A 17852-nucleotide genomic window follows, 5' to 3' on the forward strand; every position below is an offset into this window, starting at 1 on the left:
TAACTCTGAGGACCCCCTGTAGTAACGCTGAGGACCTCCTAGGGGTCATGGACCCCTGTTGAAGACCCATGCCCTAGAGCAGGGGTTCCCAAACATTTTTGTCTCAGGGCACCCCATAAATATGTTTTAATCCGAGGCACCCCTACATTATAATTTACACTCCCAGCACCTTATATTTATAGCATATCGTCGTTGTCGGGTGGAAACCTTGTATGTCCAAAACCGTTCGTTTTGTATGTATCATCTACTTGAAGCTGGGCAGCGTCTAGCCGGCGACCTGGCCAACTCGGGAACGATGTAAATAGGGAATGAATGCCCCGCCCTTTAATGCAAACCCCATTATACCTGTTGTCATAGGACTCGTTTTGACCATCTGTTTGCCTGTGTCCATTTATGCCCATATATGGAGATATCTGTATCTGTCTGTCTGTCGCCGTCCATTTTATGTCCATTTATGGAGATCACTGCAGATACAGTTCTGGGTCCATTTTATGCCCATGTATGGAGATCTCTGTATCTGTCTGTCTGTGTCCCTTTTATTTCCGTATATGCCCATATATGGAGATATCTGTTTATCTGCGTCCATTTTTAGCCCATATATGAAATTTTGTTTTTGTTTGTTTCTTCTTTAAGCAGAATACGCAGCCTGCTTAAATCTGCATCATTCAAGTCATCCTCCCAGTCCCACGCTTTTTTGCTTGTCTTAAGTTTGTCTTTGTCTCTTTTATTTTCTTTTTTTGGAGAACCTGTTTTTTGTCAGTCTTGTGCTGTTGATTTAGCTTGTCTTATGTTTGTCTCCTCCGTCTGCACCTCAGCCAACCCAGATCTCGACTACCGATCCTTGTTCTATTCAGCAAAAGCTGTAAAGTCATTTAAATCTGCATAATCGATGTCCTCCCAGTCACACTATTTGTTGCTTGTCTTATGTTTCTCTCCTCCTCCATCTGTTTGTCTGTGTCCCTTTATGCCCATTATGGAGATCTCTGTATCTGTCTGTGCCTCCGACTGTGTTGCAGACACAGTGCCGGTTTCATGTGGCGTATATATACGGAGATATGTCTATCTGCGTCCTTTTTGCAGACACAGTGCCGGTTCCCCCTTTAATACAAACCCCATTATACCTGTTGTCATACGACCCGTTTTGACCATCTGTTTGCCTGTGTCCATTTATGACCATATATGGAGATATCTGTATCTGTCTGTCTGTGTCCATTTTATGCCCATATATGGAGATCTTTGACCATCTGTTTGCCTGTGTCCATTTATGCCCATATATGGAGATATGTATCTGTCTGTCTGCATCAATTTTATGCCCATATATGGAGATCTATGCAGACCCAGTGCCGGTTCAGGAAAACCCTGATGTCAGACATCAGAATCCGAACCTTTCGTGCTGGTTCCAGAAAATCGCGGATCGGGTCGGGTCGAAGCCAAGCACTGCACTACCTGCTGTGGCGGGGAACGTGCGTGCCAAATTTGAAATCGGGAATGAATGCCCCACCCGTTATTGCAAACCCCATAGGACCCGTTTTGACCATCTGTTTGCCTATGCCCATATATGGAGATCTCTGTATCTGTCTTTGTTCCTTTTATGCCCATATACAGAGATATCTGTCTATCTGCGTCCATTTCTTGTTGACTCATGTGGCATACATATACGGAGATATGTCTATCTGCGTCCTTTTTTTGTTGACTCATGTGGCGTACGTGATGTCAGAGCCTTTTATGAAGTGATGTCACAATGAGTCAGCGCTTGCGCCGATTTCCTCCGGAACAGCGTGACGTCAACCATCAGCTCCGCATAAGGAGATTCCGAACGTTTCGCGTCGGTTTCTGAAAACCGCGCGTCGGGTCGGGTCGGGTCGAGGCTCGGCACTGCACTCCGCGCCGCGACGGGGAGCGCGCGTGCCGAATCTGAAGCCGGTGGGACGAACGGTTCGCGAGATACATACACACAGACACGCATGCAGACAGAGATTTGTCGCATTTATAGATAGATAAAACGTACTAAACTAGTGATCTACAAGCACACCGATCTACAACAGCCGATCTACAACAGCCGATCTACAAGCACACAACGCCGCGTATCGCGAGGCGTTGTGTGCTTGTAGATCTGCTGTTTTCAATAGTTTTGTGTGACAGTCTTGTATGATGAAGCAGGGCTTTGCTTTACCAAAAGACACATTTGAAACTTGGAGATACGAGGTTTCTGCCCGACAGTGACGATATTTTAGTGATTATGTTGCGAGGAAAACGTTGAGATAAGAGCCTTTTTGGTTAGAACTGACTGAAAATAACTTTGTACTTCAAGTTTAAAATTATACTAAATAATATTTTTTCAAGTTTCCAAATATTATCAAATTATCTCGCAGCACCCCTGGACTGCCGTCACGGCACCCCAGGGTGCCCCGTCACCCACTTTGAAAACCCCTGCCCTAGAGGATTATGTACTAATGGTGACAGGCCCAGTTGTACTCACTGTGCGGCGATCTTGATGAACTTCTTCAGCAGCTGGACTCTCTTGCTCAGCTGGCCACACAGACACACCTCCGTCACCACCCACAGCTGCACCTCGTTGAACCTCCGCACGAACAGCTCCAGGTTGGCCCTGGTCCTCCTGAAGCTCTGAGCCCCGAAGGTCTGGTACAGCAGCTCATGCTGTGGAGAGAGACAGAAACCAAAATGTCTAAAACGTGTCTAAAAGTGTCTAAAAAAGTGTCTAAAAAGTGTCTAAAAAAGTTGCTAAAAATCTTCTAAAGTGTCTAAAAAGTGTCTAAAAAAACTTCTACAAAAAGAGTCTAAATAGTGTCTAAAAAAGTTGCTAAAAATCTTCTAAAAAGTGTCTACAAAGTGTCTGAAAAAGTTGCTAAAAATCTTCTAAAAAGTGTCTAAAAAGTGTCTAAAAAAGTTGCTAAAAATCTTCTAAAAAGTGTCTAAAAAAGTTGCTAAAAATCTTCTAACTCATACCCTGCCAAAAAAAAAACGTTCTCTATAATAAAAACGTCTTTTTAACTATGGACCTCCCTGCCAGACGTCTTCTGAACGTCTTTTTTAAATAAATAATAAAAAAAAAAGATTTTTTTTTTTTTTCAAAAAGATTTTTTTCAAAAAAAAAAAATTGGACCTCCACCAATGTACTAGGCATGATCGCGATCGCGAAATTGCATGTTTAACCCCCATACCAACCACATCTTTCAAACATGGCAGCCATGTTTGTTTACATTTGAAGAAAACATAAGGGCTATTTTCTCCTGAATGCCTGAACGGATTTCCAAGCGGATGTTTTTGTTTGAAAGCTGTGAAAAGCATGCACATGCATAGTGCATGATCTGTGCACGAATGTGTGCACCCTATTGTGCACCCGTGCACACTATTTTTTTAACCCTTTGTTGGCGAAATGGCAATATAAGAGGTCCCACTTTAAATATGGCACCGACTGAGCTAAAAAGTGTCTAAAAAGTGCCTGAAAAAAGTTGCTAAAAATCTTCTAAAAAGTGTCTAAAAAGTGTCTAAAAAAAGTTGCTAAAAATCTTCTAAAAAGTGTCTAAAAGTGTCTAAAAAAGTTGCTAAAAATCTTCTAAAAAGTGTCTAAAAAGTTCCTGAAAAAAGTTGCTAAAAATCTTCTAAAAAGTGTCTAAAAAGTGTCTAAAAAGGTTGCTAAAAATCTTCTAAAAAGTGTCTAAAAAGTGTCTAAAAAACTTCTAAAAAAGAGTCTAAAAAGTTGTGCCTAAAAAGCGTCTAAAAATGCATCTATAAATGGTCTAAAAAGCGTCTCATGCTGTGGAGAGAGAAACCAAATGTCTGGTACAGCAGCTCATGCTGTGGAACAGTTCCCAGTCATACAGGGTCATCTGGTTAGGGTTAGGGTCAGAGGTTAAGGTCAGAGGGTTACCTCATGTACACAGTAGAACAGTTCCCAGTCATACAGGGTCATCTGGTTAGGGTTAGGGTAAAGGGCCGTTTATAGTTACGTATGCGTGATTTTGTGTACGTTTTTGGGTGAGAGAGTACGTACAGTAGATCCATCGACATACGTACGGTAGATCCATCGACATACGTACGGTAGATCCATCGACATACGTACGGTAGATCCATCGACATACGTACGGTAGATCCATCGACATGCATAGTTCCTCTCTACGTTATTTATGTGCCGACCCGCTCTCCGCTCCAATTTTGCGCCACATGGACGTGGTTCTGCACAGCACACACGTGTAAAAAACGAAGCATTTTTTTTTTTGCCAAAATATGAAGAACCACAGAATTTCTTGATCCGACGACGACGTGATGTTTGGTATAAGCTGCTGTCTGTCGGCAACGTTATCGCGGTAAATGCAACTCCGCGAGGGACCGAGGTACAGAGTGTGCGTGCATGCGTTTGTCTGTATGTTTTCTCATGCCAATAAAGCCGTTTGAGCCTGTGAGGAGTCCAGACGTCCTCTTCAGTGATTGCAATGACGTTCCTTTTTTCCTGTTTCTTGCTAAATTATATTTCTTGTTGGGACACATAGTTTCAGAACCGCTGTCATAAGTAATTGTCCTCACTACTGCCACGGTTGACAAAAGCTCACCACGGGTAGTTCAAGCGTACGTACATCTTTATCGGTTTTAATCCGTCGGGTTGAGTGTTGTCCGTAAGGTTACAGACAGAGATGATTACATACGGACCTACGGAGCAACCGGATTAAATCTCTCTCCCCCTCCGTTTCTTGTGTATTCCTGCGGTCCTTATGTACTACTATGCACGGTACTTTAGAGGTTAAAGGACAACTTTAGTTTTTTACAACAAGGGTTCATATTTTAGATTGTAATGAAAGAATATACAAGATGAGTGTTAAAACATTTTCATTTACTTATTTCTATTGTTTTAGAGATTCTTATTTCAGTGGTTGGGGGCATGCGTACAAGTGGCTAAATATGTCATTTTACACAGAATAAGCCCATTCCCAAGATACAACGCAAACTTTCATGGTTAGATGTTACTTATGGGGCTAGAAGTGTCACTGTAAATAGCAATAAAGAAACTGCTGGCTTACTGTGTCTAAAAAGACATATTTGGCCACTTGTACGCATGCCCCCATGCGTACGCATGCCCCACATTTTAGCACGGTAAAACAATAGAACGAAGCAAATGAAAACATTTTCACACTCACTTTTTCTTTTCTCTAATTACAATCTAAAATATGAACCCTTGTTGTAAAAAAACAAAGTTGTCCTTTAAGGGTCAGGTTTACCTCATGTACACAGTAGAAGAGCTCCCAGTCGTACAGGGTCATCTGGTAGGCCAGGTCTTTAGAACTCATCAGCTCAAAGCTGGACATGGAGCCTCCGGAGGGTCCTTCCTGGTCTGGGAGAGGAGTCTGGTGCACACACGCACGCACGCACGCACGCACGCACGCACACACGCACGCACACACGCACACACGCACACACGCACACACACACACACACACACACACTAGGGCATTAACGAAAAAGTCGACAAGTCGACTCAGTCGACTTCATTACACAAGTCGACTCCCACCAGAGAAAGTCGAAGTTGGAAAAAAAAAACGTTCTATTGTGAAAATAGCATATCATCGCGAGGCGTTGTGAGCATGTAGATCTGCTATTTTCACAATTTCTGCCTCGATATATGTATTTGACAATTTGGCCAATGTTTAATTTGTCATTTCTCATTTCAGAGGTATTAAAAGGTCCTTAAATTGTCACTTCAGAAATGTGCAGATACCCTCTATACACTTAAACTCTATGTTGGTTTGTTTACTGTTGAGAGAGAAAACAATGTTGCACATTAAGTTAATCATCTGGGGACCCCCCAAAATAATTGGGGGGTCGTGTGTGATGTGATGAAACGATAAAGTCGACTTCAACTCAACTTTTTACTGAGTCGAGTCGACTTGCAAAAATCACATAACTTACCACAGATCATGTGTTTTCTATGGACCATAACTAACACACAGATCATCATGGTTGTATTCATTCTCTACATGAAATAAAAGGCTTTGAACGGCCACGCACGCACACGCACGCACACGCACGCGCGCGCACGCACGCACACACACACACACACACACACACACACACACACACACACACACACACACACACACACACACACACACACACACACACACACACACACACACACACACACACACACGCACACACGCACAGGTCTCACCAGGGCGTTGAGCTGGTCTCGAGGGCAGGAGAACAGACGACCGTTGACGCCCAGCGTAGAAAACACCGACACATCGTTGGGTTTCAGCAGCAGCTTCTCTGTGACAACAAAACAATAATACATAAACTACAGTAAACAACAAACCAATCATAGTGTTTTATAAAAAAATATTTGTTACGTCCATGAATTAAATACCAAGGACTTCTGACGTAAAAAAGACCGTAAAAGGTCTTATTTGTGATGTTCCTTTAGGCAGGGTGTTTTAAGCCGTTTGCACACAGGACAGTTGCGTTTTCTTTTTTCTCGTTTGCTGCATGAATAAAACGCATTGGATTTGGTGTGCAAGGCTGTGTGGAATCGACGCTGCGGATCCCAAAAGGAGTCATAAAAGGAGTGATGAGTTTTTTACCACATGCGACAAGACGCACGAATCGAACTGGGTTCGATCGAGAAAAAAACGCACGGCCGCAGCCACTCGTCACACGGCTAATTCGGATCCGGTGTGCATGTGGTAGAGAATCTTGTTTTCTTTTTAAAAACTGAAATTGTCTGTTTTATCCGTGCGGATAAACGCGCCTGTGTGCAAAGGGCTTAACTGTACTTGTACTGTACTACATTTCAATAGAGTAGTGAAGTGTGACGTAATTTACCCATCCTACCTGGTTTTCTTCCCCCATTCTGAATTCCCATAGACTTTTTTTTCATATGGCGTCATATAAGAACTGTGTTCCAATTATAAACAAATGATCTCAGTGGTTTGATATGGATATGAAGAATCAACTGATGGTGAGAAAACGCTAATGTTACTGTCGCCCAATTAGTTAAATTTTCACCAGAAACAGGCTTTATCAAATATGAGTGACTGACTATCATACACCATACAGAGCCTCCTCCACGACAATATCTAGAAGACCGTTTGTTTATTTTTGGACCACAATGCTTATATGTGACTAGGTCTGGTACTTTGTTCCTTATGTCTGCATTGGTCATTTTTCTTTTTTGTACAGATTATCCAAGTACAGAGTCTAAGCTTTCATATGATGTATCATTTGTTGAAATTGGAGCATATTTGAAGAAGTTATGGACATTTTAAACTTGTTGCACCATAAACCCCAAAGTGCTTAAAAGGCCATTTGAATCCAAGGAACATTTTTACACCTCTAAGTAGCCAGAAGTGGGTGTGACAATGGGAGGGACAATAGGTACTTACCTACACCCCTAAATCACTCCCCCCAAGTCAAACCACACCCACAGTGGTATAGCTGTCAACTTCAAATGTACTTTTATTCCACTACAATTATTTAAAACTACTATTTAGTAGTAGACCTGTGGTAATATATTGTGCTATAGTGCTTGCAGCCATGTCAGAAATAGTGGCCAGTGGTCTTTTCTACCTCCTCCCCTCCTTATATGCTCATCCTGTCATTTTCTTCTTTTTGTAGTTTTTATTTTTCACTAAAATAGTGTATTACAAAAGTACCTACATTTTATAATTAAGTAAAAGTATCAATACTGCAATGTAGAATCACTCTGTTACAAGTAAAAGTCCAGAATTAAAAAATGTACTTGAGTAAAAGTACAAAAGTATTGGTATCCAAATGTACTTAAAGTACCAAAAGTAAAAGTACAAAAATGTTTGAAAATAGCAGATCTACAAGCTCACAACGCGTCGCACCGCAATGCGTTGTGAGCTTGTAGATTGGCTATTTTCAAATAGCCTTTGTATAACATAGGGCTAAAGTGGTTCATGTATGTTTTAAACTTTAGTTATTGTGATTTAGCATTATTGGGCTAAATGTAAAGACGCTACGCTGCGCCAACCGTGAATTCAACACAATCTGCTGTTGAGCAGTTTAACCAATTTGCTACGTACGTCTACACAAACGGTCAGATTACAAAGATAAATTGCTTAGTGAAGGCTCACGGATGTCACCATAGGGTACGCTCCAGCAGAATGTCCCGTAATGATCGTATTATTTAACGAGGAGCATTTTAATCCGATCGGTCGGCGTTTCCTTAAAAAGGTATTAATGTATCTAAGTGCAGTACACCTCGCAACCGATGGGGTCGCATGGCTGAAAAACAACAGAAAATGGCATCTGATCGGATTAAAATGCTGTTTATTAAACAATACGAAAGATACGGGTAATTCTGCTTGAGCGTACCATACTGTGACATCTGTGAGACTTCAGTAAGCACTTTATCTTTGAAATATGAACGTTTTTGTAGACGTACGTAGCAAATAGGATTAACTGCTCCACACCAGGCTCGAGCCCTATCTAAATTGGTCGGGCTAACTGTGCCAAATGTAGCATAATCAGTGTTTGTGTAACTTCAGTCAGAACGATCATCTGATGGTTCTGACAGACTTAAACTCCTCGCGTTGTGAGCTTGTAGAAGAGCAACAATTCCAGTTGTGTATACGATGCCTTCATGCCTGCAGTTAGCGCTAGCTAACGTTAGCGTTTGCCGTTAGCCACTGCTTCTCATAATAAACAGCCAGCGTTAGCGTGTAGCTAACGTTAGCTTCCCATTAGCGCCGGCTGTTCCATTACGAGAAGACATCATCGCTGCGTCTCTGTGTGCCCGATAGCGACTCGGAGAGTCAGATCACAACGTATAAATCAAAAAATAAATCCTTCCAGAATACTGTCTTATGCAAACCAATAACATTAGCGAGATGAAGTTAGTCACTGAGATGTGTTTACACACTAGAGAACCAGATGCACCACTGTATGGGCGGTGCTCAAAGCGTGAAATACGAGACAATTACTTTTCAGAGCGCTATCTCTCCTCCCCCAAAAACCACGTACAGTTTCTTCCAAAAGCAGCCTAGTTTAACAAATAAAACTAGCCATTGTAATACCTCAAAACAACTATCTTTTGACACGAAACCCTTGTTATAAATTCGAACTTGTGTGAATTTGAAAAAAACGAAAAATACAAAAAACGACTTTGACTTCATTTTCTCACTTTTCTGCCGTTTTAAAATTGGCGACATTAGGACGGTTTCACCAGCCTGGGACACATATGAGAGGATTTTAAGATGACTCAATGTTATTCTCCATAGAGAATTACTTCCTTGGAACCGTGGGATGAGCGAGTCACGTCATGACTTCGTTACTCTATTGTATTGACTGTATTTGTACTGTTCTCCATTTTTGTCTAATAAAATATTCAATCAATCAATCAATCAATCAATCAATCAATCAATCAATCAAAGCTTTCTTCACATTCTGCTCAAACAGAGTCAGAGTGCTGACCCTGTAACTCTGAGAGTGTACAAATGGAACCAAATGGACCCTTACGGCTCTGTGACTCTGAGAGTGTACAAATGGAACCAAATGGACCCTTACAGCTCTGTGACTCTGAGAGTGTACAAATGGAACCAAATGGACCCTTACAGCTCTGTGACTCTGAGAGTGTACAAATGGAACCAAATGGACCCATACAGCTCTGTAACTCTGAGAGTGTACAAATGGAACCAAATGGACCCTTACAGCTCTGTAACTCTGAGAGTGTACAAATGGAACCAAATGGACCCTTACAGCTCTGTAACTCTGAGAGTGTACATGTGGTACTAAATGTAGTTATTCTCACCCACTTTTCTTCCAGATCTAGAAAATGTCATGCAAACAGAAGTGAACTGTGATTGGCCGCTCACCGCCAGCGGAGCTGAGATGGACCAATAGCAGCTCGTCGTTGGTGGCCAGCTTGTCGGCCACTGCACCAATCACCTCCCTGCATGTTGCTGCCACGGCAACCCTGACCGTGGAGTAGGTGTGGTCACTGCAGTACACCTTTAAGAGGACTGCACGCACGCACACGCACACACACACACGCACGCACACGCACGCACGTGCACACGCACACTTTTTAAAGGTTTCTTTTTACCACAAATTATTTTTGACATGGAATCAACTGCGACGCGTACGCAGGCGGACGCAGTAATACCAGCAGTGTTGTACCCGAACGCGTTCAATGAACGATCATTCATGAACACGTTCATATTTTGGGCGAACGTGAACTGAACGTTCTTTGTTTTCCGCTTGATGAACGCTATTGTGGAACGCATTAATGCGGGTCTGTCCTCACATCTCTCTTTTCATTCACATGCCCCAACATCACCCAGTTGCAGCCTCGCAAACCTCGTGAAAGTTGATATGTGAGCGCCACGGTGCTGTCTGCCTGGGTGCTTCTCTTCCCATCAAACGCTGTGTGAAACATGAAGATGTGCGCGACGTTTAGAAACCTCTGGCTCCACAATGCAGGAAGACTGGGCACCTAAATATTGTGGGCACTTCAATGTTAAGTTGGATGAAATAATTGCTGTGTGTGGTTCTATATGGGCTGTGTCAATAGTTTTGACAAATAATAGCTTGCAGCAATATCTAAAAAAAATACATTTGATTAGCCAAAAGTATAAAAATATTATGGTTAAAAAAAGAACGAAAAAGAACTAAGTTAGTTAATTTTGAGGAACCATGAACTTTACTTCAAAATGTAGAATTATGAACTATGAAATTAACTAGTTCATTTTAGAAGTTCTGAACTTGAACTTGAACTAGTTCATTTTGAAAGTGAACTTTCCCAACACTGCCTACCAGCCTCTCAAGATTCTGTCTAGCTCCACCCTCCCCGCGTTCGATTGGCTGAAAGCCTTGCATGCAGCAGCCCAACCTAGCCTGGCGTTGCTCATACTAATTCCTCACTGCGTGTTGGATATTAGTCTGGCCTCGGGAGCAGAATTTTCATTTCCAAGGGGTGGTTTAAAAAAATGTTAAGTTGACTTGCTCTTAATTGCTCCCTCTGAACTTCAAAGGGCTTGTGAGCTGCTGTAATTGATTGAGCCATACAAGTGCCAATAGCTTGTAAGTCACGGAAAGCATCAAAGACTACAATCTGTTTGATGTCTGTAATAAGAGTGGAGGGGAGAATGTGTTTGAATACACACAGACTCGCCTGATTGGCTGAATGGTTTTGAACCAGGCCACCACCCACCACGTGCCCCAAGCCTACAGCCCTGATTGGCTCGCCCTCTCTGAGGGCTGGTGGAAAAAGATTATTTAATGTGAAGGGCCAGACCACAACACCACCACTACCAACAGGGGGTGGTGTTGTGCAGTCTGGTTTATTAACCAGGCTAAGCCCAACCCACTACAGTCACGTTGAGTGGCAGTCGGTAGCAGAAGCATTCCTCACACAACAATGTACTATTCTAGACCCTGCTTTACACATTCTAACAGTGCATTCCTCACACAACAATGTACTATTCTAGACCCTGCTTTACACATTCTAACAGTGCATTCCTCACACAACAAAGTACTATTCTAGACCCTGCTTTACACATTCTAACAGTGCATTCCTCACACAACAATGTACTATTCTAGACCCTGCTTTAACACATTCTAACAGTGCATTCCTCACAAAACAATGTACTATTCTAGACCCTGCTTTACACATTCTAACAGTGCATTCCTCACAAAACAATGTACTATTCTAGACCCTGCTTTACACATTCTAACAGTGCATTCCTCACACAACAAAGTACTATTCTAGACCCTGCTTTAACACATTCTAACAGTGCATTCCTCACACAACAATGTACTATTCTAGACCCTGCTTTACACATTCTAACAGTGCATTCCTCACAAAACAATGTACTATTCTAGACCCTGCTTTACACATTCTAACAGTGCATTCCTCACAAAACAATGTACTATTCTAGACCCTGCTTTACACATTCTAACAGTGCATTCCTCACAAAACAATGTACTATTCTAGACCCTGCTTTACACATTCTAACAGTGCATTCCTCACAAAACAATGTACTATTCTAGACCCTGCTTTAACACATTCTAACAGTGCATTCCTCACAAAACAATGTACTATTCTAGACCCTGCTTTACACATTCTAACAGTGCATTCCTCACAAAACAATGTACTATTCTAGACCCTGCTTTAACACATTCTAACAGTGCATTTCTCACAAAACAATGTACTATTCTAGACCCTGCTTTACACATTCTAACAGTGCATTCCTCACAAAACAATGTACTATTCTAGACCCTGCTTTAACACATTCTAACAGTGCATTCCTCACAAAACAATGTACTATTCTAGACCCTGCTTTACACATTCTAACAGTGCATTCCTCACAAAACAATGTACTATTCTAGACCCTGCTTTAACACATTCTAACAGTGCATTTCTCACAAAACAATGTACTATTCTAGACCCTGCTTTAACACATTCTAACAGTGCATTCCTCACACAACAATGTACTATTCTAGACCCTGCTTTACACATTCTAACAGTGCATTCCTCACACAACAATGTACTATTCTAGACCCTGCTTTAACACATTCTAACAGTGCATTCCTCACACAACAATGTACTATTCTAGACCCTGCTTTAACACATTCTAACAGTGCATTCCTCACAAAACAATGTACTATTCTAGACCCTGCTTTACACATTCTAACAGTGCATTCCTCACAAAACAATGTACTATTCTAGACCCTGCTTTAACACATTCTAACAGTGCATTCCTCACACAACAATGTACTATTCTAGACCCTGCTTTAACACATTCTAACAGTGCATTCCTCACAAAACAATGTACTATTCTAGACCCTGCTTTACACATTCTAACAGTGCATTCCTCACACAACAAAGTACTATTCTAGACCCTGCTTTACACATTCTAACAGTGCATTCCTCACACAACAAAGTACTATTCTAGACCCTGCTTTACACATTCTAACAGTGCATTCCTCACAAAACAATGTACTATTCTAGACCCTGCTTTACACATTCTAACAGTGCATTCCTCACACAACAATGTACTATTCTAGACCCTGCTTTACACATTCTAACAGTGCATTCCTCACAAAACAATGTACTATTCTAGACCCTGCTTTAACACATTCTAACAGTGCATTCCTCACAAAACAATGTACTATTCTAGACCCTGCTTTAACACATTCTAACAGTGCATTCCTCACAAAACAATGTACTATTCTAGACCCTGCTTTACACATTCTAACAGTGCATTCCTCACAAAACAATGTACTATTCTAGACCCTGCTTTAACACATTCTAACAGTGCATTCCTCACAAAACAATGTACTATTCTAGACCCTGCTTTACACATTCTAACAGTGCATTCCTCACAAAACAATGTACTATTCTAGACCCTGCTTTAACACATTCTAACAGTGCATTTCTCACAAAACAATGTACTATTCTAGACCCTGCTTTACACATTCTAACAGTGCATTCCTCACAAAACAATGTACTATTCTAGACCCTGCTTTAACACATTCTAACAGTGCATTCCTCACAAAACAATGTACTATTCTAGACCCTGCTTTACACATTCTAACAGTGCATTCCTCACAAAACAATGTACTATTCTAGACCCTGCTTTAACACATTCTAACAGTGCATTTCTCACAAAACAATGTACTATTCTAGACCCTGCTTTAACACATTCTAACAGTGCATTCCTCACACAACAATGTACTATTCTAGACCCTGCTTTACACATTCTAACAGTGCATTCCTCACACAACAATGTACTATTCTAGACCCTGCTTTAACACATTCTAACAGTGCATTCCTCACACAACAATGTACTATTCTAGACCCTGCTTTAACACATTCTAACAGTGCATTCCTCACACAACAATGTACTATTCTAGACCCTGCTTTAACACATTCTAACAGTGCATTCCTCACAAAACAATGTACTATTCTAGACCCTGCTTTACACATTCTAACAGTGCATTCCTCACAAAACAATGTACTATTCTAGACCCTGCTTTAACACATTCTAACAGTGCATTCCTCACACAACAATGTACTATTCTAGACCCTGCTTTAACACATTCTAACAGTGCATTCCTCACAAAACAATGTACTATTCTAGACCCTGCTTTACACATTCTAACAGTGCATTCCTCACACAACAAAGTACTATTCTAGACCCTGCTTTACACATTCTAACAGTGCATTCCTCACACAACAAAGTACTATTCTAGACCCTGCTTTACACATTCTAACAGTGCATTCCTCACAAAACAATGTACTATTCTAGACCCTGCTTTACACATTCTAACAGTGCATTCCTCACACAACAATGTACTATTCTAGACCCTGCTTTACACATTCTAACAGTGCATTCCTCACAAAACAATGTACTATTCTAGACCCTGCTTTAACACATTCTAACAGTGCATTCCTCACAAAACAATGTACTATTCTAGACCCTGCTTTAACACATTCTAACAGTGCATTCCTCACAAAACAAAGTACTATTCTAGACCCTGCTTTAACACATTCTAACAGTGCATTCCTCACAAAACAATGTACTATTCTAGACCCTGCTTTACACATTCTAACAGTGCATTCCTCACAAAACAATGTACTATTCTAGACCCTGCTTTACACATTCTAACAGTGCATTCCTCACAAAACAATGTACTATTCTAGACCCTGCTTTACACATTCTAACAGTGCATTCCTCACAAAACAAAGTACTATTCTAGACCCTGCTTTACACATTCTAACAGTGCATTCCTCACAAAACAATGTACTATTCTAGACCCTGCTTTAACACATTCTAACAGTGCATTCCTCACAAAACAATGTACTATTCTAGACCCTGCTTTAACACATTCTAACAGTGCATTCCTCACAAAACAATGTACTATTCTAGACCCTGCTTTAACACATTCTAACAGTGCATTCCTCACAAAACAATGTACTATTCTAGACCCTGCTTTAACACATTCTAACAGTGCATTCCTCACAAAACAATGTACTATTCTAGACCCTGCTTTACACATTCTAACAGTGCATTCCTCACACAACAATGTACTATTCTAGACCCTGCTTTAACACATTCTAACAGTGCATTCCTCACAAAACAATGTACTATTCTAGACCCTGCTTTAACACATTCTAACAGTGCATTCCTCACAAAACAATGTACTATTCTAGACCCTGCTTTACACATTCTAACAGTGCATTCCTCACAAAACAATGTACTATTCTAGACCCTGCTTTAACACATTCTAACAGTGCATTCCTCACAAAACAAAGTACTATTCTAGACCCTGCTTTACACATTCTAACAGTGCATTCCTCACAAAACAATGTACTATTCTAGACCCTGCTTTACACATTCTAACAGTGCATTCCTCACAAAACAATGTACTATTCTAGACCCTGCTTTACACATTCTAACAGTGCATTCCTCACAAAACAATGTACTATTCTAGACCCTGCTTTACACATTCTAACAGTGCATTCCTCACAAAACAAAGTACTATTCTAGACCCTGCTTTACACATTCTAACAGTGCATTCCTCACAGAACAATGTACTATTCTAGACCCTGCTTTACACATTCTAACAGTGCATTCCTCACAAAACAATGTACTATTCTAGACCCTGCTTTAACACATTCTAACAGTGCATTCCTCACAAAACAAAGTACTATTCTAGACCCTGCTTTACACATTCTAACAGTGCATTCCTCACAAAACAATGTACTATTCTAGACCCTGCTTTAACACATTCTAACAGTGCATTCCTCACAAAACAAAGTACTATTCTAGACCCTGCTTTAACACATTCTAACAGTGCATTCCTCACAAAACAATGTACTATTCTAGACCCTGCTTTAACACATTCTAACAGTGCATTCCTCACAAAACAAAGTACTATTCTAGACCCTGCTTTAACACATTCTAACAGTGCATTCCTCACAAAACAATGTACTATTCTAGACCCTGCTTTAACACATTCTAACAGTGCATTCCTCACAAAACAAAGTACTATTCTAGACCCTGCTTTAACACATTCTAACAGTGCATTCCTCACAAAACAATTTACTATTCTAGACCCTGCTTTAACACATTCTAACAACAAAGTACTATTCTAGACCCTGATTTAACACATTCTAACAGTGCATTCCTCACAAAACAAAGTACTATTCTAGACCCTGCTTTACACATTCTAACAGTGCATTCCTCACAAAACAAAGTACTATTCTAGACCCTGCTTTACACATTCTAACAGTGCATTCCTCACAAAACAATGTACTATTCTAGACCCTGCTTTAACACATTCTAACAGTGCATTCCTCACAAAACAAAGTACTATTCTAGACCCTGCTTTAACACATTCTAACAGTGCATTCCTCACAAAACAATGTACTATTCTAGACCCTGCTTTACACATTCTAACAGTGCATTCCTCACAAAACAATGTACTATTCTAGACCCTGCTTTAACACATTCTAACAGTGCATTCCTCACAAAACAATGTACTATTCTAGACCCTGCTTTACACATTCTAACAGTGCATTCCTCACAAAACAATGTACTATTCTAGACCCTGCTTTACACATTCTAACAGTGCATTCCTCACAAAACAATGTACTATTCTAGACCCTGCTTTAACGCATTCTAACAGTGCATTCCTCACAAAACAATGTACTATTCTAGACCCTGCTTTAACACATTCTAACAGTGCATTCCTCACAAAACAATGTACTATTCTAGACCCTGCTTTAACACATTCTAACAGTGCATTCCTCACAAAACAAAGTACTATTCTAGACCCTGCTTTACACATTCTAACTGTGCATTCCTCACAAAACAATGTACTATTCTAGACCCTGCTTTACACATTCTAACAGTGCATTCCTCACAAAACAATGTACTATTCTAGACCCTGCTTTAACGCATTCTAACAGTGCATTCCTCACAAAACAAAGTACTATTCTAGACCCTGCTTTAACACATTCTAACAGTGCATTCCTCACAAAACAATGTACTATTCTAGACCCTGCCTTAACACATTCTAACAGTGCATTCCTCACAAAACAATGTACTATTCTAGACCCTGCTTTAACACATTCTAACAGTGCATTCCTCACAAAACAATGTACTATTCTAGACCCTGCTTTACACATTCTAACAGTGCATTCCTCACAAAACAATGTACTATTCTAGACCCTGCTTTAACACATTCTAACAGTGCATTCCTCACAAAACAATGTACTATTCTAGACCCTGCTTTAACACATTCTAACAGTGCATTCCTCACAAAACAATGTACTATTCTAGACCCTGCTTTACACATTCTAACAGTGCATTCCTCACAAAACAATGTACTATTCTAGACCCTGCTTTAACACATTCTAACAGTGCATTCCTCACAAAACAAAGTACTATTCTAGACCCTGCTTTAACACATTCTAACAGTGCATTTCTCACAAAACAAAGTACTATTCTAGACCCTGCTTTACACATTCTAACAGTGCATTCCTCACAAAACAATGTACTATTCTAGACCCTGCTTTAACACATTCTAACAGTGCATTCCTCACAAAACAAAGTACTATTCTAGACCCTGCTTTAACACATTCTAACAGTGCATTCCTCACAAAACAATGTACTATTCTAGACCCTGCTTTACACATTCTAACAGTGCATTCCTCACAAAACAATGTACTATTCTAGACCCTGCTTTAACACATTCTAACAGTGCATTCCTCACAAAACAAAGTACTATTCTAGACCCTGCTTTAACACATTCTAACAGTGCATTCCTCACAAAACAATGTACTATTCTAGACCCTGCTTTAACACATT

General features: G+C 40.6%; 1 protein-coding gene across 1 annotated transcript in view; it reads right to left on the bottom strand.

The window, feature by feature from the left end:
• LOC308285620 (rap guanine nucleotide exchange factor 4-like) overlaps positions 1–17852 on the bottom strand; it is a gene marked incomplete at its 3' end in the record, with an annotated part of 103222 nt that overhangs the window by 16406 nt on the left and 68964 nt on the right. The window contains exons 20-23 of the mRNA XM_080726433.1: positions 9849–9995; positions 6185–6282; positions 5235–5360; positions 2480–2658 (exon numbers count right to left, since the gene is read on the bottom strand). Of these exons, the coding sequence (XP_080582559.1) occupies positions 2480–2658; positions 5235–5360; positions 6185–6282; positions 9849–9995 (550 nt within the window). The remainder of the gene's footprint in view (positions 1–2479; positions 2659–5234; positions 5361–6184; positions 6283–9848; positions 9996–17852) is intronic.

This window comes from Nannobrachium achirus, assembly GCF_963921795.1.
Source record: "Nannobrachium achirus genome assembly, chromosome: 5".
Lineage (NCBI taxonomy): Eukaryota > Metazoa > Chordata > Actinopteri > Myctophiformes > Myctophidae > Nannobrachium > Nannobrachium achirus.